The 26,143-nt window shown below is 34.9% G+C and overlaps 1 protein-coding gene across 1 annotated transcript in view; it reads left to right on the plus strand.

Moving 5' to 3' along the window:
* ASCC3 (activating signal cointegrator 1 complex subunit 3) overlaps nucleotides 1-26,143 on the plus strand; it is a 246,623-nt gene that overhangs the window by 55,320 nt on the left and 165,160 nt on the right. The window contains exons 8-9 of the mRNA XM_027731475.2: nucleotides 631-831; nucleotides 1,291-1,431. Of these exons, the coding sequence (XP_027587276.1) occupies nucleotides 631-831; nucleotides 1,291-1,431 (342 nt within the window). The remainder of the gene's footprint in view (nucleotides 1-630; nucleotides 832-1,290; nucleotides 1,432-26,143) is intronic.

Consider the following 26,143-nt stretch of genomic DNA (forward strand, 5'->3'; position numbering starts at 1 on the left):
TTTTTGGGACCCCATATATAAGTTTCATGTTCCTTTTGGTAGCTGCAGCTTGTTGTAAATATTGTTGGAGAAAGGTCTGAACATGAACAGTTGCAAGATGGAGATTTTGTCAGAAGCGAAAGAAAGTTGGTACTGAATTTGTGCGTCTGTTTCCAAAATTGAACTTTATTGTGCAAAATTAATGATAAATAATTTTTTTAATCATCTATTTTTTCAGCAAGTTCCTGTGTAATGCTGCCTTTTCTTATATTAGAGTATTCATAGTTTGTCATCTTAGATTTAAAGATATTGTTCTATTCTTATTAATGCTGTTTTACTGATGTTTAATTATTAATAGCTCAGTATTTTACTGTATATTCATTTTGATCAAACTCTTGACTAAAAAAAATAAATGGTGAGATAGTATGCTATATTTTATTTTCCTGATGGATTTGATATTAGAGTTGGATAGAAGTGATAGTCTCAGAATAAAAAAACTTGAAATAATACATAGATAGACAAGTATCCTAAGTTTGCTTTCCATATGTTCTTTTTCTTATGATTAATGTATGTATAGATAGACACACACACACACATATATACGTAAATGTATACAAAAATCCAGAATATACATGTTGTTTGTTTTAACAGATTGGACAACTTGCTTTTAAAGGCATGAAAAGACTAAACCGAATCCAGTCTATAGTTTTTGAGACTGCCTACAACACAAATGAGAACATGCTAATCTGTGCCCCCACTGGAGCTGGGAAGACTAACATTGCCATGCTGACAATCCTTCATGAAATTCGCCAGCATGTCCAGCATGGTGTTATTAAAAAGGATGAGTTTAAGGTAGGAGTCTAATGAACCAAATAACATCTTTTTAACTTGTGAGGTAAAGCCCATTATATGTTATACATGGAGTATGAAATTAGGAAGTTTTCAAGGATATTACACTTTTCCAAGTTAAAGATAAAGCTAGTTTTGATTTACTTTGTTATTGTTAAAGCTATTCTTATTTGTGTTCTAAAAATCTTATTATGAGAGTAAAAAGCTATGAAAATGCATTTAGCTTTGATGCAGAACCAATTTTCAAAGCGATAAGGCTGTATAAACAAAATCCATTGTCCTTTAAACAGCTGCACACTTATCCAACAAAGATAACTACTTTTCATATATCACTATTAAGATTTTTCACTGTAAGCGCCTGGCATCATATTTCACAATAAATTGTGATTTGTAATGGTTGCCATGAAACAAACAGTGTTGTGGGGTTTGCTCATTTATCAAGTGAGTGTTCTTTTGGTGCAGATTGTGTATGTTGCTCCTATGAAGGCTTTGGCAGCCGAAATGACAAATTACTTCAGCAAGCGTCTGGAACCACTAGGCATTACTGTGAAAGAGCTGACTGGTGATATGCAACTGTCAAAAGGTGAAATTCTGCGAACGCAGGTATGCATAATATTTTAAAATACTGTTCTGTGTGTGTATTTATACCTCTTCATAGATACACTAGTCTTTTCTTCAAACCCCTTGTAACAGTAGTGGTGAAGCACCTGAAATGTTATTACTAAATCTGTAATTACACTGATTATATTCCAAAATGTGACTTTCGATTCAAAGAGATGAAAACACACATACTTCTTGTCACATTTATTTTGGGCAAATGTTCTTTGTGTCAATGAAATATGATTTTTCCAAAATACTGAGATACTTTTATAGCTGTTCTTGCATACAATTCTGTGTTAGTACCCTTTCTCCTTTTGCATGGTCCAAGAAACAGAAAAAAGACTTGGTTGTATTATCACTATTAAAATTTATAAATGTAACTTATAGTAGTTATTGATTCAGATTATTTTGGCAGTCTTAACTTTGATGTATTTTACCTTTCTGTGGTAAGAGGAGAGAAGACCTTCACATGACAAGAAGAGACGTCTATATGTAATTAGTAATTAGGAGGACCACTGCAGTAATCCAGTATGAAGCCAGTAGAAGATGTATATGCATACCTGTTAACACATACAGTCACAATACTGCAGTAACCAGTAAATAACAAATCCATATCAGTAAGTGACAGTAATATTGATGATACTTTATCAGAGTGACTTTGCAACATCATCTACCTAAAATTTGGATATACAAACTAAAAAACTTTTTGATAGGAACTTTCAATAATTGAAATTATTTACATACACCAGATTGCCATTTTAAATTATTTTTCAGCTAAGGCACACAATCAAGTAGGTCAGGGTTATAACAGAGAGAAAGAAAAGGCATGTGTACTCACTGCTGAAACTGAAGTGACAGTGGAAAAGCCTACTTCGAATGTAAGTACAACATTCGATGAACAACATATAGAATAGAAAAGTGCTATTTTCTCTTGCTCTTCTAGTTTGAAACGTAAGTCATAAAATCTCACCTCATTACTAAAACTCCACTTACATCCAGTGAAAAAAGTTAGAAAAGAAAACCAAAAAATATTTCAGGCAATATTAAAAAATGTGTGTGGAAAACAATTTACAAAGTTGAAATTCCATTACTCTAGTAATGGTAAATTATTAATATATACACAGTATTAATTTAGAGCAACTTAGTAACTTAAGTGTAGGAAGACTGTCTGCTTCATCATGCTCTTTTATTTCAGTTCAAAATACCACTACTAGCACAATTCTTTTTTTTTTTTTGTGGGGAAGAGGCTGAAGTAGATTTATATATACAAATCAAGAAGAAATGATAGGGGGAGGACCTGGGTGAAAATATTTTTTTCCTGCCATGGATTCATCTCATTGCTTTGCAATTATTTTTTTTTTTTTAACTGAAACTTATCTTCAAGGGATTTCTGTAGTTTCCTATGTATGTCCTTGGATAGAAGGACTAATCTGTATTTGTAGTTTCTAAACTTTTGGGAAGAGTGGAGGTGGAAGAAAAATGGTTTCCAGAAGAGGAAATATTTGGAAACCGTTATATTTTTTGTCACCCAAAATTTAGTTCCTAGGTTTTCAAAGGAACTATAATTAAAGTATTGATTCATTTCAGTTTTTGCTTTTGTTCAGTTTTGTGTCTTTGCTCTTCGAAATACTAGGAAGGTTGAAAAGAAAAAATATAAAGGCCAAAAATTCTGGGACAGTGAAATAGTAATTTTTTGTTTCCTTTTGTTTGTTGTAGCTAGTCAGTCTTATGATTAGTCAGAATTGTAGGAGGTGAAGATGAGAGATAATGCCAATCCAAGAGTTACCAGTGTTATTGCTGCTGCTGTTCTTGCAGATTCTGGAGCCCAGCAGTGTGCAGTGTTTTTTGCTGCATATCAAAATGCACAGAAAATACATAGCCACCTTATAAACTGAGGAAAGGGCACTTACTTGCGCTGGATCTTGCTTATTGCTCTTTGCATATATGGTTTTTTATGAAAACTCATGAACTTTCTTTGATCAACTAGGCACTTAAAACCACTTCATCCAAACAGGTTTCTTTTATTGCTCTTTACCCTATATTAAACTGGTTCTTGCATCAAAACTTAATTTTACTTGTCAGCCTCTCTAATGTGTACATTTCTCAGGCAAGAATACTCTAATAGGTGTTGCTTTTTTATTTATAGTTTCAGAGTTGCTTTGCTAGTTGTTGTTCTGTTTTCTAGCCTTTCGTAATGTAAGTAATGAAGTACCTTGGTTTAACAGAAAAGCAATTTTTTCCTGAAAGAATTAATGTTACAGCAGGTGGATGCATGCCTACAATTTATATGCACAGGGATGGTGCATATAATATGTCGTATGGGGGATAAAAGGCACGGAGTAGGATCAACTGAAGATGAGATATTTCAGGTTGAATCATTGTTTCAGAAGATCTCATCTGATTCTTCTAGACAACTGAAAGCCTGATACATTTCTTCCATGACAGTTGTTTTCTGTCTCTTTTCTGAGCATTTGCATTTTCACCATCTTTATTTTTGTCCCGAGGTGAATCACATCAGTCGCAATGAAAGATGTAAAAATAAGGTGATTGTCAGGTATTAGAAGTAGCACTTCAGTGACAATCCTCAAAATTTTCTCCTTCCTTTCCATTCTGCTTGCTTCATCATTTGCCTGTGTGTATTTAAATATGTGTATTTTGTAAGTTATTACATGTATCTGTTACGCTTATTCTGATGAGGAAAAGTTGCTTTATCTGACAAATTGCTAACTATCTCCCTTCTCAGGAATCCACTCTTAAGGTATAGTGGGATCTATCTTTATTATTTTTTCTACAAATACCTTTAAATGTTAACCAAAAAAAGTAACAAGGGATTTAACTAAATGTTTTTGAAAGATACTCCAATTAAAAAGGTCTGTAGCACAGTTTTTCAGCAATAACTGTCTCTGTGTTTTCCGTGCTGTCATTTTTACTCATCCAGAAGGCATTCATGTTTCTTGCTGTTCCATACTTTTATAGTATTACACGAGATGATTTTACTTCCATGTAATTATGTAATATTCATTAGCATTACTATGATTCCAACATGCACTTTAGAAGCCAAACTTTTTTAAAAAAGTTATTTCTATATCTTTTACCAATAGTAAAATTGCCTTAAAAAGAAAAATGAAAATAATTTTTATTAACTCTTCAGTCAGTCTTCTAACCTGCTCCCTACATCTTGTACAGTGAAAGCCACAGTTACTACATATTTAAGTTTAACATGTGGAATGTGTGTTAAACATCTAAGACAATTTCCCTTCATAGAATCATGGAAACATAGAATGGTTTGGGTTGGAAGGGTCTTTATAGATCATTAAGTTCCAGTCAATGCCCCTGCCATGGGCAGGGATGCCACCAACTAGATGAGGTTGCTCAGGGCCCCATGCAACCTGTCTTTGAACACTTCCAGGGGTGGGGCATCTAATCTAAACCTTCCCTCTTTCAGTTTAAAACTACTGCCTCTTGTTGTGATATTATCTGCCCATATAAACAGTCCCTCTCCCTTCTTTATATAAGCCCCCTTAAGATATTGGAAAGCCCCACAGTTAGGTCTCCCCAAAGCCTTCTCTCATCCAGCCCTCTCAGCCTGTCTTCACAGAAGAAGTTCTCCAGCCCTCTGGTCATCTTTGTGGCCCTCCTCTAGACTTTCTCTAACAGGTCCACATCTTTCTTGTGCTCAGTTTTTGTGAAAAGGTGTACGTGTAAGTGTTTTAAGAGGTCACTTTAGTCTTCCAGTCAGAGTAGATCCAGGGTCTATTACTGAATAATTTGTGCAGAAATAAGTGCTTCACTGTGCTTGGGAACAGAAGAAAATAAACTTATTACAAAAATAAATAACCCTATCTATTGTACTTGTTCTTATAGAGACTTTATCTTACATTATTAAAACATTGTTTTCATAGTCTAAATGAAGATAGATTAACGTTTCACTTTCTTTTTCTTGTTAAAAAACAATCCAAGGAAGTTTATTTCCCTACGGTTGGTATTTTTCCTATAAACTCTAGTCTAAGTATGCTTGTATACTGACCTACTATGATCTAAGCCTGTTCACATACTGACATACTATTGCCTTAGACTTAGACATCCCTTAAACCAAAATTATATTAAGCATGCTTTAGTGATAATCCATCGTTTGGTAAGTTGTTTTTAGTATGGTAATATTTAAATGAAAAGTATTCATAAGAAATAACGTATTTTGCTGAGTAGCATTCAAGTTAATATGAGCTGAGTGGTTGTCTTCATGGGCTTTCTTGGTTGTGCATATATAGCATTACTCAGTCTTTGCTTTACACAGTCTAAAAAATGATATAACAAAATTTCCAAATCAGCTTCTGGGCTTTCAGTTATCTTTGGCCTTGTGTTTGCAACACATGTAGTAGTTATAGTTATCTTTTGAAAGTTTGGAGAATAACACTGGGATTGGAGCAGTGTGGATTTATATTGTAATCACCACGTGTGAAAGCAGTGCCCTGCACTGAGCAGAGTATATTGTAAACTGGTGAGTGGCATGATGCCTTAACTTGTGCAAAACAAGTTAACTCTGGAGAGTGCAGAAATGCCTTCTGGCCTTAACAAAAAGTGAATGGGCATCAAAAAACATGTAGAAGATAATTTCTTCCTAATTTTTTATACATACATAATGTGAAACAAAATTAAGATTCTTGGCATATCATAGTAAAAACTTATCAAAATTTTTTCCACCTGTATAAACTTTAAAAATAGTTTTAAAACATTATCCTGTTAAATATATTTTATTTTCTTTTTAAGGAAAGTTATTTTACTGTTCTATTGCATCTTCAGTTAATGTGAATATTTCTCACCCTTAAAATAGTACTTCAGCAGTTTTGTCAACAGCCTTCATTCTAATTCAAATTAAGTACATGCAAGTGAGACTAACATTTTAAAGTTGAAATAAATTTTCTATAATGTTTTTGCTATATTTTGTGCCTCAGACCTGCAGTTACAGGACAAACTTCTTTTACTGGTCTTAGATCTCTTCCTTTGTCTTGAAGACTGTCAGACTGTCATGAGCCTTACTTGCTACAGATATGTAACAGTGTAAAGGCCAGATTACAAATGCTTTCTGTGTTGCTAAAATTATGTAGTAGTTGGAAACAAATCTGATCAAATTTTGAAAGCAGGCTAATTTTCTCAACCTATAAACCTCTATAAATCTCTGTTCCTTCATTCTCATATTCTTGGAGTTAAAGGGATTCAGGGAGCAGGAAAAGAAAATTTATTGGCTTTTAAATGAGAAAATGAATCAAACTATTATTGTGTGAATAGTCCTGATTCTGCCGCTTCTGAACTAGGGAATACTTTTTTTTTAACTCTCTAGGAATATAGATTTTTTTTAAAGGAAAGCATTTCTATTTTTGTTATTGTTCTTCTCGATCAAAAAATTAATTTTACAGAAAAAGGATATTAATTTAAAATATAGTATTGGATTTTCTGTAATGTTTACATAGTACTCAAGTACTTCAAGGCCCACAGCAATAGTTGCATACATTTACTGAACTGGAAGGCTGTGCTTGTCAACATGGGCCTGACAGACTTCACAGAAACAGACATTTCTAAACCTTTTATGTTTCTGCAGGCCTCCACATAGCTCTGTCTTTTTTCTGTCATGGATTTGATAAAGATCAATTGCATATCTGATTAAAGAAGGGAGTATTGGAAGCAAATGCTGTGTCTGACCTTAATCTGCTTTCAACCTAACATTAACGAAGGTAGGAAGTGGGAAGCCTACAGTAGCATTCACCCATTAAAAAAATAAAATAAAGAAAACAGCAGAACCCCCCCGCCTTCTTTATGAACTCTAAAAAATTCCAAGATGTTCAAATAAATCAAATTCAAAGCTTAAATTTGTTTGCTGTCAAGTCCAGCTCAACCTGACTTGCATTGTCATTTATAAAAAGGGCAACTGGCTGTCGTATTTGTTCTCTGCCCATTAACCTGTTAAACTAAAATCACATTGCTTTCAGAGTTGATTCGTAACATTGCTCACAGTTTATATAAAAACTATCTTAACATTTTGCGAGGAAACCATCCTTCGAAGGTTTAGGTTTGAGTAGTGATACCACTTTCATTTTCCAAGTGCCAAACATGTTGAGCAACTTAAAAACGTGAATGATTTTCAGGCACCCATGTCAGAGCAGAAGGAGGGGAGGAGGTGCTCCAGGCACTGGAACAGAGATTCCCTCACAGACCATTGAAGAGACCATGGTGGAGCTGATGTCCACACTGTAGCCCTGTGAGGACAACACACTGCAGCAGGTGGATAGTGCCCTAAAGGAAAATATGGCCCGTGGAGAGCTCGTGCAGGACTAGGCTCCTGGCAGGAACTGTGCCCACGGAAAGGACCCATGTTGGAGCAGTTTGTGAAGGTCTGTCCTGTGATAAGGACCCCACACAGGAGTGGGGAAAAAGTGTGAGTAAGAAATGGCCGAGACTAAGAGTTGTGGACTGACTACAACCACCAAACCTGAGACATAGAGGACTTGGGAACAAAGCAGTGAAGTTTAGCCTGGGAAGAAGGGGGACTAGCAAGAAGGGTTTTTAGGTTTTGTCTTTTTTTCCTAACTATTGCAATCTGTTTTTAATTTGCAATAACTCAAGTTAATTTTCCCTGAGTCAAGTCTGTTTTGCCTGTGACAGTAATGGGTAAATGACCAGCCTTTGTCTTGGCACATGAACTTTTCCATCTTATTTTCTCCCCCTGTCCAGGTAAGGGAGGGAAGAAAGAGAGTGGTTGGCCAGGCATCTGCCAGCCACTAAGGTCAACCTACAAAACTGACCTACCAGTTAGTTTCAATTTTGGATTTTTTTCAAATAAAGTTACTGCTTTCATCAACATTTTACTTTTTGTATTTGAAGTCCAAGAGAATTTTGTTAGTTTATTGCAAATTTTATTAGCTCGTTATTTTTCTATTTAGCTTTAGCTAGCTCTTTATACTGGAAGTAAAAGTAGTTTAGAACAAAAGGGCAATTCTTATTGAAGAGCATGAGTAATACAACAATACTGATGGTGTTTTCGAAAACAGTAGTGTTGTAAATGAAAAGAGAATTTGTGTAAGCTGCATTTGCATTGGCAAATACATTTATCTGATTACTGAACAGAAAGCTTTTCTTGACAAGAGGAAATAGCCTGAAGGACCGAATGTATTTTGACATCTCAAAGATTAGCTGATTAATTGTACTTGTGAGGGCAAGGCAGAAGTGAGAAGTGAAGCAGAGACCACAAAAGCATCAGAGCTGAATAGGGCAAGTAGTTCTGAGAACGACAAATGGCATCAGGACTTCTGAGTAATATGGATGATCACTCTGATAGATTCTGTCAGCTGATAGACTCTGATATTAAGTCATGAAGGCTTTATTCCCTATTGAAATCTGATACTAATAAAATGGAATAATGCTTTTTTCTCAAGTTCTTATCTGCAATATAAAACTAATCAAGTCCGAAACTATTTGAAGCAAAAGAGGGCTATAAAGTTGAGGTGCCTGCTGTTTCATCTACAGCTTTATTTTTCTCATACACAGTTTCTCATTTCCTGCACTTTAATAGAGACGCTTCTTAAGGAAAAGCAAATAGTGAAGTTGATTCCTGCTACTTTTCCTATGAAAACAGAAGTATATATATTTTATTATTTTTTAAACCATTATATTTGATGATATTCTGCTATGTATGTGCTTCTCATTTCATGCATATACAAAGCCCACTGTAAGAGGCTGAATATTCATATATAGTGGATTTCCTTATGCATATAGTAAGTACATGAGATAGTGACCCTTTACAGTAGTAAATATGTCGTCTTGCCATGTATATCACACCATACAAAAAATTTTTCAATGCGTGACCAAGAATTATGAATGTTTTTAATTTAGAATGTCGACAGCTCTTCTCCCATAGTAATAATTCACAGGCTATTTTATTGTACTGCATTTAACAGAAATCAACTGTAGAACACTTTTTTTTTAAGATTGGCATTGTTGATTGTTATTCCATTCATATTACTATAGCATTTTGTGAAAATTATATTAATAACTTACACTGAAAAATTGCATATAATACAGAATCTAAAGTGCTTTCAAAGCAAGATAGTACTGTTTTATTTTCCTATCTCTTGGTGCTTCATCACTGTCTAATCTCTTTTTTCTTATCCAGTATATTTTGTTCATCCCTGTAAGCACTTACTCTGATATTAGTCTTATGTAAGTGGCCTTATATCCTATTACATGCTATTAGTTTTTTACTTGCAGTTGTTGCAAACACCTGCATCACTGCTGACTTTAGATGCCAGTCTGTTTCCTTCCAGGAACAAAGTGGTTCTTTGCTCTTGAAACTTCAGATCTGTTAGATGCAATAAAATCTACAAATCTCTCTTGGTATGAGGAGTTAAACTTTCATGAAGTGGCCTTCAGAAGTGATCCAGAGATTATAAAGCTCACAGATACAGGAAAACTCTCTTCAAGTTGTTAATTTCAAAAACAGACTTTAACCTGGTTAATATTCCCTCTTCCAGTATGCTTAGAATGTAGCATAGTGCTGAATTCCGTGCACGTGCATGGTTTCAGGAGCAGAATATCCTCTTTTGATCAGCATTTGAACTAGGACAGTAAGACATTAAAATCTAATACAAAAACAAAAAAAAAAAAAAGAAAGCAGAAGGGACATGCCTCTTCTTCTGAGAGAACTTCCTGAATATTCCTCGGTGGTACAAACTTGCTGAAAGAAAACTTCCTTTCTTCTGAATTTTCAAAGTTATGTGCTATTTAAAATGAGCCTTTCTTCCTTTAAATGAGGTTAAAACCTTACCTTTCAAAAGAGAGAAATATTCTAAAATGTTTAGAACAGAAATGCTTGCTAAAGTGTATGTCTGAGTCAAGAAAGATCAAAATCTTTTTATACAGTAGGATTTCTGTATGCCAAAGTGATCTCCACTTCACAGTGTTGTTTCCGTATGGATTTGCTTTGTTTCAGAAGTTCTCACAGCCTGAAAAATAACATTTTGCTCCCTGCTTCACTGTTCGTGCTATCTTCTGGGCAAACTATGTTTAAAAAATCCACTCTCCAGGATCTCTTTGGGGCAATGAGCCTTGATGGCACACCACAGACTGTTACGTATTTTTTTTCTGTAAATGCTAAGTGTATTTCTTAATCATTGTTTAGTTCTCAAAGCAAGATTGTTAAAATCAGAAGGGATGTGTCTTTGTACATATGCAAGATTTGAAATACTGAGGTCTTTATAATGTTATGATCTTGTCAGTCTTTTCAGCAGTAAGCAGTGCACCAGTTTCACCAGTTGATAATAGTCGCACTCAAGTGTGTGACCAGTAGTGCTCGTCTTCATTCTCCTCAGCTTTTGGAGGGAGAAGATGAAATCCTGAAAGCATTTTGATAGATGAGCAGAAGGAAGAAAAGCTAGTAATTTTTCTAAGGTTACTCTCTTCAGAGATCCAAAATAGGGAATAACAAAAGGGAAATGAAGACGTAATCTAGATTAGGTGAACCTGCACTGACTAGAATCTGGAAGTGGATAAACTACTTATACTTGAAACTCTCTTCTTTCGTGGGTGGGCACACTTCTATAATGCTGGTATGCCCATCTAGCTCACCTCAGGAACAAGTTTTCAGTTTTTTAGCACTGTACTTTTATTTCCTGATCTTTTAAAAATCAGGAAGGAATTTTTCCATGGGTACCATTTTTATGTAGCGTATTTGTTTTCCCATAGTTTTCTTCCTTACACCAACTTCTGGAAATAGTAAAGCAGGTGAAAAAAGAATTGATGTTAAGCAGCAGAGTGGTAACTTGGGGCCTGTGACATTAGTTGTTTGACTGAACTCTTTAATCCTCAGAAATAAAGGCAGTAAATTCTGACATCATGTGTAGGACTCCTGGTTTTCTCTGATGGTGAAAACTATTAAGAAACAAATGAAATTTGGCTTATAAAAGAGATTTCTGGATATTTTTCCAGTGGGTTCAGTTAATAAGCTTGTTACTTAGTTGACATGTTGTCTGCATTCTTTCCATTGTTTTCGTTGCTGGAACAACGATGTTGCTTTCTCAGGATGATGTTATCATTCTGTGCCTTCCTTTTCTTTTGGCATCAGTCTTCCAGTACCCTAGTGAAATTGTTGGAAACCCTTCTGATTTACGGCTCTCCCATTAATATATGTGCCCATGACAGCTAAGATTTTGCCGGGGGCCAAAGTACTTATACATTATCAAACAGTAGCAGTTTAATAAAAAACAGTAGTCTTTTATAAGGAACTGAAGGTGCTTTCTGTGACCTAAATTAATTTCTAGATTTATGACAGATTTTACCAAAAATCAATCTTTCATGTTTCAGAAATTAGAATTACTACTCTTAAAGCATCCATTTACATTTCATTTGAAGTAATTTAGTTTTGAAATAGGCAGACATAGTTGTTTATTTTACTAAGATGCCTACTTGCTTGCTGTTAATTGCATAATCTGTGGAATTTTAGTACAGACTTTGAGTAACCTACTTTGTGATTAATAATCAAATGCAACATACTATGTTAAAATGTGTAATTGACTGGCATTCTTTGCTGTGACTCACTTGGCTAAAATCTCTATTTAGATTGGATGGGAAGGTGGGAGTTAATTTTTTGTTTAGCAGTAAAATCTAGTTGAAACGATGCTAGATAAAATTACAGTCATTTTGAACAACAAGAAAAATTTGTTCTATGTATTCTGTAGTTAAAGGATATAGGGTGGGGTTTTTTATAATTACATTTTTGGTGGTGTGTTTCCTTTTATTGAAAGTAAATATGTTCATGCCTGACTTAACTACTACAAGTTTTTCTAAACTGTTTTGAAAACAAAGTCTTAAGTGTTTTTCTTTCTTTTCTTCTCTATAAATGATGAACTATTTGACATTGTACTTCAGCACGTATATGAAAAAAATACATATATTCAATTTGGATGAAGAGCCCTTGCTATAAATATATGCTCTTTTTTTTTTCCCCTTTTCCTCTCCAGTGTGCACATTTTTTCATTTACTTGAGGCTTTATCAGAGTATATTGTTTTAATATATCTGTACTTGATGCACTTACATAAATCGCTGTCACTGCAGAGGTTTGATATTAAAACATGTGCTGGTTTTGTCTGGGGTAGAGTTAATTTTCTTCATAGGGCAGTGTTTTGGATTTGTGCTGGAAACTGTGTTAATGATACAGGGATGTATTTTTCACGTCCAAGCAGCGCTTGCACAACGTCAAGACCTTTTCTGCCTCACATCCCACCCTACTGCCAAGGGATCTGGGGACACAGCTGGGACAACTGACCCCAAATAACCACAGGGATATCCCACAGCTTGTGGTGTCATGCTCAGTATATAAAACTGAGAAGAAGAAAGGGGGGGGGATATTCGGAGAGACCATTTATATTCCCAAGTTACCATTACACATGATGGATCCCTTCTTTCCTGGGGATGGCTGAACACCTGCTGCCAATGAGAAGTGGTGAATGAATTCCTTGTTCTGCTTTGAATTCCTTGTGTGAGGAGCTTTTGCTTTGCTTGTTAAACTCTCTTATCTGAACCCACAAGTTTCCTGACTTTTACCCTTCTGATTACCCTTCTTCTCCCCTGCCCCACCAGAAGGAACCAGAAGGAACTGAGGTAGTGGCTGTGTGGGGCCTACTTGCTGACTGGGATTAAACCACAATACAGTGGAACTTGAAAGCACGAGTGTACAAATAAAAAAAAAAAAAAAAAAAAGGGTGGTTTGGAAACACCATTGTTCCAGACTGGAACTAAATACATTAAGAGGCATTCTGTTGCTCTTTAGTTCTATGGCTAAGACCAACAGTGTCACCTACAGTGAATCAAGTAGACTTCTTAATTTTTCAGGTGGAAATACCAGACACACAAGATTAGGAAGATCTGATTTACTAACTTTCCAGTGAATATCTTAAATCAATTTTGCTGCTTATTCTTGTTATGAAATTAACTGCAAATATGTAATTCAAAATATTTCTGTAATAAGTGCTTGCTAAAAAAAGGTTGAAATAATTTTTAATGTGTATAAAAGTTGTTTATTGAGCATATTCTGCCCATTTACAATTTAAATCAAATTACACTGAAAATGCCTCTGATTTATAACATTAAAATACGTTTACTGTCTATGTTTTTATAGAGGTCAAAATTCATTTTTTAGCAGTGATTCATCTCAGTTCATTGTGGCAGAATGTTGCAGAAGAGAATATGAAGGAAAATGTCAAAAACATTACATTGAAAAAATCAAATTAGTAAACATTTTTTTGAATTTTTGTATGGAAAAGGATGCTCTTAGATTTTTGCATCTGTTACATCAATACAACAGATATTAACTATGCCAAAGTTCTGAAAGTAGAATAACATACAAACTTAATGTATGTTAAGAGAGGGGACTGTTGTTCTTTAGTCTTTTTTTTTGAGGCTTCAGCATCTTCCTTTCTCTGTTACTAGGTTTGTAATTAAATTATTATTTTTAAAAGAGCACTTAATTCTTCGCTCTTGCGTGATTGGGACTGGTTGAATCAAATTCTGTCTTGACCTTTACGTGAAGGATATTTAGTTGTATTGCTACAGTGATGTGAACATCCAGTGGCAAGTGAACCACGAGTTGCAAAGTATTGCTAATGTTTTAAGCTAGATTGTGAATGCTAGTGACATTGTGACAGAGGCTTCTGTGTAACACAGATGCATGGTTGGAGCTGCTAAGTTGCTTTTCCACTTTTGCAATGATGAATGCTCCTGTGGGGAGACTGCCTTTGAGTTTTCTATTCCTTTTATCACCCGGGTGGGGTATATATATATCACAGTCTTGTGGATTCTGAGCTTAGAAAGATTTTGATAGCTTTGTGTAGACTATCATGTGTTGACTAGTCAGCTGTTTTATCTAGAGGCCTCAGTGGTAAGTGGTCGCCTTATATAAGATTCAGTAGATTTGAACCTTTTTCTTATGTCTTCACAGACAGCAGTTTTGGTTTGGGCTGTTTTTAGTGTGGTTTTTTGTCATTTAAGAAAATACTTAAGGCAGTGACATTGAAAACCAAATGTTACTTCTTCATGTCAAAGGCACAGTGGTAAGCACAAGATCTCTTTGCTGCTCCTTCCACTTATTTGATCTTGCTTTATGGTGTTTCAGACAGTCCATCTTATTTAGTTGTATACTTAGCAAGTTATATTCACTGCTACATATCTCAAAACAGATAAACGTTACATTGATTGGATAATCTTGGTATTGAGGCAGAGGGAGAGAGGGGAGAGTTTGTAATGTCGTAGAAAGTTTCAAAGACTTTTAATTCAGTTGAGTGCTAATATACAAATATTACAGATCCAGTATTATAGCTGTCATATGTTCAGTTAGCTTAATGTGTTTGTGTCATGCAGAGTGACTCCTGAGTTTTAATCTTTTACACAGAAGTTAGTCTTCATTTAATGTGCAGAAATTGCATTGTGTGTAAGGGTATTATATGAAGGATTATTAAGCAAAATGGTCTAATGTTGAAAATTGATCAAATAGTATGTTACAGCAATATTTTTGCGCTCCTTTGTAAATCACTTAGCAAGTGATACTAATGAGTTCAGTAAGCTACCTCAGTATTTTTGATCTAGATGGAAAACTCAAAGGCTTTCAGACTTTAAGTCTCTGGCAATCCTTTGAATTTCTTATTCCTACTCAATGCCTCCAAACTCAGAAGTGGTTCATCCTGATGATCAAGAAGTCAAACAAGAGTGTCAGGAGGCCTGCAGGATGAAAACCAAACATAAAAAGGAAGCAAGTAAGAGGTGGCTGCAGGAACAAGTGACCTGGAAGGATTGTAGTTACTGTTGAGCACAAAGGGACAGGATTAGGTAAGAAAGCCCAGGAGCATATGTGAAGGGCAATAAGAAAGGCTTCTGTGGCCGTACAGCAAAAGGAAGACTGGGGAAAACCTCTGCTGAATGGAACAGGGTACTCAATGACAAAGAACAAGACTGAAGTACTTGATGCTTTCTTTGCTTTGACCTTTTTTGTTAGGCCTGGCTTTCAGCAATCCCAGGCCCCTGAGGCAAATGGGAAAGTTCAGAGAAGGAAAATTCAACTCTTGGTGGAATAAAGTCAGGTTAGGAAATGTGTGGACAAACTAAGCATAATACAAATTAATGTAATCTGATGAGATTCACCCACAAGTCCTGAGGGACCTGGTCGAAGTTATTATGAGGTCTTTTTTATTACCTTTGAAAGATCGTGGTAATCCTCTGTCATGGGACAGAGTGCACCCTCAGCAAGTTTGCAGATGATACAAAACTAGGAGGAGTGACTGACAGATCAGATGGTTTCACATTCAGAGGGACTTTAAAAGGCTAGAGAAATGGGCCAACAGAAATCTCATGAAGTTCCAGCGTTAAATACCATGTCCTATACAGGGATGGGGGAATAATTCTGTGGACCTGTCCAGGTCCATAGAGGCCGACCGGCTTGAAAGTGGCTTCCCAGGAAAGATAGCAGATATTCTGGTGGACAACAAATAGAATATGAGCCAGCAATGTCCCGTCTCAGTCTGGGCTGCATTTCAGAAGAGTATTCCCAGCAGCTCAAAGGAGGTGGTCATTCCCCTCTACTCAGCCCTGGTGAGACACATCTGTGGTGCTGGGTCCAGTGCTGGGCTCCCTATTATGAGAGGAACATGGACATGCTAGAACAAGTCTGGCAAAAAGCCATGAAGGGATAGAACATTGGACATACGAGGAGAGGCAAAGCAAGCTGGAGTCATTCAGTCTGGGTATGAAAAAGCGCAGATAGATGTGATCAGTGTATGTGGGTACATTGTGTGTTCATGTGTAAGGAAGACTGAGCCAGACCTCAGCAGTGTCCAGTGAGAGCAAAAGAGCACAAACTGCAATACAGGAAATTTTCTGTAAACATGAGATGTTATTTTTTTTTCCTGTGAGAGTGGTCAGACACTGGAATTTTGTGGAGTCTTCAAAGACATCACCTAAGGGATGCTCAATACCTGACTGTATGTGGTCTTGAGCAGACTCTTCTAGGTGACCCTGAGCAGTGGATTGGATTGGTAGTTCTCCAAAGGTGACTTCTAGCCTTATGCATGCTGTGATTCTGTGAAAATCAAGATTAGCCTATTTTGATGGAATTGCCTATTGGATATTTACTGCATGTGTCAGTAAAAGATGAGCAAGGAACCATTTTAGACACCATTTTGCCTGTTACAATGTTCCTATGTAATGATTAAAGATGACATTTTGTCAAACAAAATTTCAGATTTTCTAGTGAGGAGAGGCATAAGCAGTATGCTTTTCATATTTTTATATGCAAAATTAAGACTAAAAATCCTTAAAATACATTGTTTGAATGTTAAATTCTGAAGTACAATGAATCTCCATAAGTAACAATAAAGAATGCCTTAACTGATGTTTTTATACTAATATCAGAGAATATGAAATTGAAGTACTTGATGGTATGAACTAACTGCTCATCTGCATATGAATAATTAATGATTTTGTTAAAAACACCAAATAAAATATTATAGGTTTTGTCTCTGAGGCTTTTTTTGGCACCGAGGATGTAATCTTCAGTAAAACTTGGAGGAATGTAATTTTCGGGAGTGTCTATTTCCGTTAATATTTTACCTATGAAGAACTTAAAAGAATGATTTACTTCTGTTTGGTTTAATGGTCTTTTATAGCTGAAAAGATTCTGTGCAAAAGGTGTCCACGTGTCTTTAAAATTACCAAGTAACTGTTTTGCACTTCCAAATACTTTTTTAAGCACAGTAAATTTTACAGGATGAAAAAGCGGTCTTTTATAGTTAATGCAAATGATGCATTAAGTTAGACCCTTCTCCCAGAGTACAATTTAAATGTACTCAGAAGTCCAATTATCTTTGATTTAGATGTAAAAATTGCAGAATAACAGCTGTGCCTGCTGAGTGAATATTCCTCTGCAAAAAGATAGCTTATTTGAACAGAGCTAAGGACAGGTTGCTCAGGGAATTTTTGCCACTTTTGGATCTTCTTCAAATTTAACTGCTTCTGGTCAGTTGCAAATGCAAGTAATTTACAAAATATTATCAGGGCAATTTAGAGTTTATGTCCTCTAAGTTGTCATGTTGCAAATTACAGGATATCTTAAGTTCTTTAGCATTTATTGTGACTATTTGTGGAACAAAAACACACATTATACTTCAAATTAATACTTAAAGATATTGCAGATTATCATGCTAAATTTGACTGCATTTAGAGTACAACTTTTTCTAAACTACATCACAAATTTTTTTTAAAGCACCTCTGACACTGAAGAATCACTTTTTGTGTAATACCAATATTGAAAGATACTCTAATTTATAATAGAATTAAAGTATGTATAATATTAGTATGAAGTATTCTTAATATAATAACAAAAAACATTTTGTTATCATAATGTGTCTAATGGTATATAACATGCAGTACTAGCAGTGTATATATTAGCATATTAATTTATTAATGTAGAGTAGAATATTTAATTATACTATATGTTATATATGTATATAACATATATATATGTTATATATATTTATTTATAATTGAAATTTTAAAAGTGTTTTTTAATTGAAGTTTTGCAGATGTTTACCTTGTAAGCTGATCTTAAAACTGTACAAAATAGTATGAGAATTGTTCTTCTGAGAAAACAGATGTAATAAATGTATTCCACTATTGATAATTATTGCTCTAATTTCATTTTACAACTCCCTAATCATGGAGCTTTCCTAAACTTCCCATGAAATCTCCTTCAGCGTTTACCTGTCTTCGCTGTTAGATTTTTTTTTAAATAGAAATCTATTTTCAACCGAAATCCTAATCAAATTTTATTACCACTTATCTAAATGTCTGTCTTCCCCAGCCACTGCTACTTGCTTTTTGAAGACTCTTCCAGTTGTGTTATCTCTGTTCAGTCATATTTATTTAGTGTAAGCATCAGTTCATTTAAACCTTTTGTAAATATCATGCTTCATTTATGTTTAGTCATTCTCATTTTTCACTTCTGGACTCTCAGTTGGTTTGCACTTCTTGAAATAAGTTGCCCAGAACATAATATATTGCCCCAGGATCGTAGTGCTGCTGAGCAGAGTGGAAGGTTTATTTAGCATGCCCAAATAACAGCATTTTTCTTCGAAGGTTTGAATTTTTGCAATAGCAGAGCATTTTTGGTTCATGTGCAGACTGACCTGCTCTTTCTCTTTTCCCTGTCCCGCTACTGTCTTGCCAGTTGTCTTACATCCTGCATTTGTTGCAATAATTATTCCTAACAGTCAGATTAATCTGTTTTGGCTTTAGCCATGTGAAAGTTAAACTTCTAAGGCTGATTCATACTGGGATGAAATGAACTAGCTGGAAGGAGCCTAGATAGCTAGTTTTGAGAGTGATTTTGTAAATTAACAGGTAAGATAGACGAGATAAATCTTATCCTCAGTGTAGAATCTTGAAATTGTATTACTGACTCATGCATTAATGCATCTGTTGTTTAACTTAAGACATTTTAAAGTTCTTACTCCCTCCTCCAATGTGTTTACAGCTCTGTACAGCATAATATCAATTTGAAGTTTAGTGGGTATAGTCTTTAGTCTGTCATTACGATTACTCATGAACACCTGCAATAGTATTTCCTATTGGTGCTTAAAGAGTCCTACTGAAATCCAAAGTGTATGCTAGTTTTTAGGTAATGTAACTGGAGAATATAAATCTGACAATCATACTGTAGGTCTGTTGCAATCACCTTCAGCACTAGTTATCATTAATTCAGCACTAGTTATCATTAATGTTAGTATACGTAATTTTCTCTGGAGTGTAGACTTGAAAGAAATTTTAATGAAATCACATTTGCATGCAAACAAATGAATTGGTGTTTGAGATGTCATTTTGTGAACAGGTGTCACAAAATTCACTTCTAATGCAATATCTGTTAAATATCAGCATCTCAGCTGAATCAAGAAACTTTCCTTCATCTTACACTTAGCACACCTCCATATCAGTGGTTTGCATTGATTCTTGAAAAAACTAATTTGAGATAAAAACATAACTTGCTTCATCTTGCATACAAATCTGTGATAGAAAATAAAACTTGAGTAAAGGCATGTGAAAAAGGATGTTTGGAACAAAATGTCACAGTTGCACTTTGGTCTTTTTGCACTTAATGTTGGGGTAATTCTTGACAGGAGCAGAACAGAAGGGAAAAAATAGCTAATCTTAAAATATAAATAAATAAATAAGAGATTAGCATTATGTCAACAAGAGTTATTCTGAACTACTTATATTTACAGTTAATGAGATATGCAGGACCATTGTGATGAGTCTTAAAGTGTGCCAGTATAAATAAGTTGGGAAAACTGGGAGCTGAGATAGTCTTTTATCTTTGTCTCCTGAAGTCATGCAACTGAAGCCTAAAGTTTCCTTGACTTTGAAACAGTTTTCTGTGCAGCTGTGAAAGAACAAAAGAAAATGGGGTAAAAACCAAACAACCCACAGCTAACAAGCAAAAAACCCACGAACCAAGCAACAGTATTGCATTTCTCAGAAACTTCAATGTATTTCCAAAAAATGTTTTTGTACTTACTTTTTCCTTGTAAATTCTTAAACAAACTATTTTAGCCCAGATATTTCTATAATGATATATAAAATCATGCACAAATATATTCTATAGTCATGTTTTTATGTTATTCTATTGTATCTCTGTTAGATATGAAAAAGGAGCTGGGGGAGAAGCAAGTGCAAAATAACACTGGGAAGATTTGAAAACAAGCAGGCTGAATGCAGTGTCTCAAGAGACAGGCATTTGCTGAAAGTTGTCAGATCTGATTAAGGGAGCTTTTGGCATCAATCAGACCTGACAGTAGTATATCAGAGGTTAGTAAAACTATAATTAGTGAACTGATTAACAGCAAAGAGGAAAAGAGGGCAATGTTTTGGATCAAAGTCCTTTAAAACATTTAGATCATTATTTAAACTTGTGGCTAATTATGTATTTTACAATGTATGAGCTAAATTTCACAAAGCATGCAAACTGTTCTTTCTCACGATGGTTTTTAAAATAAGGTTTGTACTGACTTTAAACAGACTGTTTTATCATGGGAAAAAAAATACAGTGAGCACGTGCTCATATCCTACTACTTCACAGTACAGCTATTATGATCCTAATGTATATTGTTTTCTATAGTTTCTTCTCAGATTAATGTAACTACTCCACATGGAAAGCTTCATATTCTTTTAAGAAGAATATAAAAACTTAGGGCTTTCACAGTAACAACGAAAAGGAATTTTGCTATCTAATTCATCATCCTGACTGGTTGTACTGGGTTTATCCAGGTTATTTTGAGTGTCTCAGAGTCCATTGCATTGAGGTTTTAAAGTAGTAGTGGAACTTAAAAAATAATGTTGTAATCTCTGGAACATCCAGGATTGTGCTGAAAGCATCAAATTTTAAATCTTAACATACAAACCTAAAAATCTGTTAGTCATAACTGTGTAACTGAGTATACAACAAATAAAGCAATATTGAAAAAAATCAATTCAGCTAAGTGTCAGATGTGTCATAAGTATCTTGCTCTGCTAAGGCAGTGTGCTGATACATTGTCAATCAGTTACCTCTTCGTTAGGTGGACTGGCTGGGTTCTACAAGGGAACTGAGTCATTGTATGTTGCTAGGATTAAGTTATAAAATAAAACATGCTGAACAAAGTTACATTTCTTCTGTTAAAAAGTCATTTACCATTTTAAAGGCATCTGTTACAATTTTTTATTGTTCCCTTGTTGATTTCTGTTGTTGATTGATTATTGGTGTTAGCTTTGGTGGCTTGCTAATTGGTGCTAATATGCATCAATATAAGGCACCTCTGTAAGCCTTTCTAAGACAATAAACTCAGTCTTTTATGTAGATACTTCTCGTAAGTGTAGTCTTGTTATTGAATCCTTCTAAGACATTTTATATATATATGCGTGTGTGTGTACGTATGTTACTGTAGACCACAAATACGTGTTAAAATTTGTTACAAGATCATCTGTTCACCCAAATGGACATACTGCTCATCTGCATATCTTTGTATGGTAAGGAATCTGCTTTACTGGAAACATAATTCTGTTTTAATTGTGTGAAACACAGCATCAGATGGTTGTTTCTGATCTATGCAAAACAAAATACTTCTATTCATTATTTATTACTTCCTATCTCAGATTGTTATTTTGAATTGCTGCCCTCTCTTTTACTTTCTGTATGTTTATTCCACTCCCTGCCTGAGCTCCAGCTCACGTGAGGTTTTGTGAAATTCTTGAATACATCACACAGAGTGCAATAGACAGAGGAATAAAAACAGCATTATGGAAGTGACTTGCAGGTTGCTGCACTTGTAACATGTTTTGATGAAGTTTTATCTTAGACAGTGTCCCTCATGGGGTGTGATATCAGGTATCTAATATTAAAATTTGCGAGAAGCTCCAACGCATCACTGATTAGAAGAGAAATATTTTCAAATTGTACAAAGCCCTAGCATAACAGCTCCCCCTATAGAATATGCATTCCAATACTGCATTCCAGTGAGAGTCTGCCCTGAGCGGATGTATGTAGTTGTGTGCAGTCTTCTGTGTCTCCGTTTCTGCAGAAGTAAAGATCTTGCAGTGAATTTGCTGCCAGAATAAAGCACCAAGATAAATAATTACAGCATGAAGAGAGTAAATTGTGTAGGTTACTCATGCCCCTTTGCCAAAAAGATGTCAGAAGATGAGGAGTGGTGCCTGTGACTGAGCAAAGCTTCCTCTAGGATCAACCACATATTCTCAAATGCTGTTTTCAAGTGTAGTAAGGGGAAGTTGTAGATATGTGTAAAGGAAGGAGAATAGAGAAGACCAATAGCAAGGTGAAAACAATAAAAACAAGGAAGTTCTACTAATTGAAATCTATGGAAGTAGATCTTAGAGAGTGTGTCTTTTAATATTAACAAGAAAGCAGCAGTGGCTAGACCAGAATTCTTTATCACTATTCATCCACGGTGAAGCACTGTGGTGGAGAAAAAATTGCTACAGGCAGTACCATAGCAAGAGACTGGTCCCATACTTTTCAAAGCTATTAGATCCTTAGAGCTTGTATTTCATACATGCACTGTGTTTTTTCTTTAACTGTATATACAAAGGAGTTGGGCCTTAAAATTGTTCCTTCTCCAGCATCAAGGCACTTCAAAAAATATTGCTTTTTGCAAGTTTACTGAATTCCCGTTTTTCAAACGATGTTTTATTTCATCACATTTAATTTTAGTAAAAGAATTCCTTCTAATCTGCAAATGATAAAATAATTTCCAGTCATATCTGATCATTGTTTTATGTTGTTAAAAGGCAAATTTCTGAAATACCTAACATGCATCTTCCAATGAATAATATATATTTCAGTTAATTCCAGATTCTATTTTAGTGTTTCGGTCTCTTTGCCTCTCCTTAGTTTTGGCTGTGGTATCTTCAATGAGACTTCTTTATGCTAACAACAAAGCAGCCAGTAACTCCGGCAGCATTAGTCACTGAGCAGGAGGAGCACAGGAGGTGGCCTTTAGAGTACAGGTGCTCACATAGCCACAGGCATCGGGAGAGGTGTATGATAAGATTCAGTTTTGTTTTTTCTTTCCTAAGGATACTGATATATTAAGAGAGCTACTTAATACGAAGTGGGAAAGGTACAGAGAAACGATAATGCAAAATGAAAAGAGTTGAAATGTTAAGAGAATAAAGCAAATAAAGGATGCGGTTACGCTGGAAATATGTATTTCATGTTGATTTGCTTTGAGAAGCAATATTGTGAACTTCACAGAGAAATATAAAGGGAGTATTTGCTGTTTATTTATCCTTATTCTAATGGTTTCAAAGAGGAAAGTAGTGCTTTTATATAGGTACGTTAAATATGAAATATCTATTATGCTGCAGGTGTGCAATAACATATGGTTATGACATGTTTGTGGATCTTGATCCAGTTTTGGGAAGATAATTTCATTTTGGAAAATTCCCATAACATACAACCTTTATTACTGTGATCATTTGACATCCACAATATTTGCTTCATGCAAAGGCCTCTGGATTTGTTCATTATAATCTTGAGTTTATTCTACGGTTTCTTTCTAGAAAGTATTATAGATACCAATGCTCAGCATGTACAATAATATGAATTCAAACTCATAGGTCAAATGTTTGAAAGTATGTGTGTGTACCAACGTAAGAATCTGTGCTGTAAGGTTCTTATAACCCTACAGAATGATGGCTTTATGGAATCTATGGTGAGCTATAGGTATGTTGTAGTAGAAAAATTTTGTCTACCGTAGCGAAGGACTTACCTGTTCCCACTTAGATGAGAACAAATCTGTTGCTGTGGCTGGTTCTTCTAAGCAATGGTCATGGCTAAATTTTAAAATTGACCACTGTTGATAGTGGTTGTTATTCTTGATATCAGGTATTTGCTGCTTCTCTGAAAATTCCCCAAAAAGATGTTTCCCCAAACTTCTACATGCAGTTGCACACCAGCTTGCCATTCTAACAGTTCTTAGTATAATGTTTGCATGAGCGTACTGAAAACTAAAAAAGAAAAATTTCAAAAATCAGATGTAAGTTAGCAAGATTTGGGGAAAGACTCTACATAAAGAATTACTGCTCATAGCTCATTTGTGGACACAGTAGCAGGAAAATTAAAACATATAAGAGAATGCCATGCTGAAGATAAGGGTGTTTGGGAGGTGGAGCAGCGGCTTTATTTATGAAGTTGTAAGAGATTTTTCTCCCAAAAAGCTTTCTTTTATGCGTCCTCTGTTTTGGTCCTTCAGAGTTGAGTACACTTTTTTTAATCTTTGTTACTTTTCAATTCAGAGCTTTTAATTCATCAGTTCAATTCAGATTACCCCTCTGAGATTGTCTTACTGGCTAATTCTAGTGCCTGTAAGATTGGCAACTCTTTATTTGGACTTAAAATCTCATGGTTGATACCAATTTTGTAATTCTGAAAAAGCCTTTACTCATAATAATTTTGTAAAAATTTTTTAATTGAACAGCTCACTGGCAGTAAGATCTATTTTATGAATGCGGCTGGTTGCTGCAGACTAGTTTCCAATGTTCTGTTCCCACTGTTTGTTGGGAATGTTTCATTTTTATTTTCAGGACTGTCCATAAAATCTCTGCTGTAAGAAATTTAACAATGTTTTTCCATTGTAATAATTTCATCAATTCATTCAAAACTCTTGTATTTATGTAACAGTTGAACTCTGTTTATCATGTGCATCAAAGAATAGGAACTTATAAAAATCTGTTTCAAGAGAAATTACCAAAGTTATGATTTAGCTTGTAGGTTGTTTACTCAATCGCAATATGCAAACTTATGTAAACCCATTGACAGTCTCAAAATTTAGGTTGTTATCAGGTCTGATAAAGCAAAAATTCAAAATGACAACATGTTTGAAATCTGCCATGATGCCTTACCTTCTGGAAAGGTTTGAACAGCTGTAAGATAGACTATTTTGAGAATTCACTTTTAAGATAATGGAGCAGGGAGAATTTAATTTACTTACTTGATAATGTACTAATGACTCTTCTTCTTTGTAATCAGAATGGTATACTGTCTGAAACAAATGGAACACCAGTCTCTTTCTTCTGTCATCCTAGTTGTTGTTTAAGCTCAGATCTGAGTCAAACAGTTCTTTATACATTTTGATTTGACAATACCTGGCACTAAGTATTTTATGAAAGTTAGGAAGTTGGGAATGGGGTGGGGTGTGAGTCTGAGTTTGGATTAATTGTTGTGTGTATGAAAGAGACAACAGGTCAGATAAGTGACAGACATACTTGAATGCTAAAGTGGCTAAAGAGAGAGAAACCGTTCTCAAAAATGGTCTTTAAGAACTTAAAAGCAGTGAATTTTGTTGTATAGGTTGTATTTTATATAGTTTGTTCTGAAATATTTTTGTATGTGGTTTGGACCTGCGAAGTGTAAATTTGAGGGGATTACTGTAGTTTTACTAACCTCAGAGTGTATGTACTAATTATTTAAGAAGAAATCAGGTACTAGTCATGTGCAAGATGTGTTTGGGAGAACTTAGAAGTAGTAAAAAGATTCAGAGGATTGAAAGTGAGCTATTGGCTGTGCCAACTGCTAGAAATTAATGTTGGGCTCTTAGAAATTAATTGAAGATCATTCGATTTTAAAACTGTAAGCCTTTTCAGATTAAGCAGACCCCCAAACAACAACAAACTCCAGCATTTTTCAACATGTTGATCTTCTTAAACTGTGGTGAAAATGTAACTTCCTCTTACCGTGAGATCTGGCTTCAAAGGGGATTGAAGAGAGACTGACAAAAATAATTAGCAAATCATGCAATTAAAGAAAAATGAATTTTCACAGCCTCTTGAAATTTTGTCAGTTGAAGTTATCAGCTATGTCCCTTTTGACATAATTTTTCAAAGTGAAGTAATTAAACTTTTTTGTTTGAGTTCTTACCCGAACATTAAGTAAAACAATATAGGCATATGTTAAGTAGCCCTAAAGCTAAATGAGATCATTCTGAGTTGAAATATATAGGGTTTTTTAGTTGTGCAAGAGTGAAATTAAATATCAGTACTCACCTAAGACAGAAGACTTTGTGAAAAGCCTATGTTGGTGCGGAATAACTAATGATAATCAAGAAAACATCGGAAAAAGAGGGGTGTGTGTGTGCT

This window comes from Pipra filicauda, unplaced genomic scaffold, assembly GCF_003945595.2.
Source record: "Pipra filicauda isolate LSUMZ 115617 unplaced genomic scaffold, ASM394559v2 scaffold128_size5466820_pilon, whole genome shotgun sequence".
Classification (NCBI taxonomy): Eukaryota; Metazoa; Chordata; class Aves; order Passeriformes; family Pipridae; genus Pipra; species Pipra filicauda.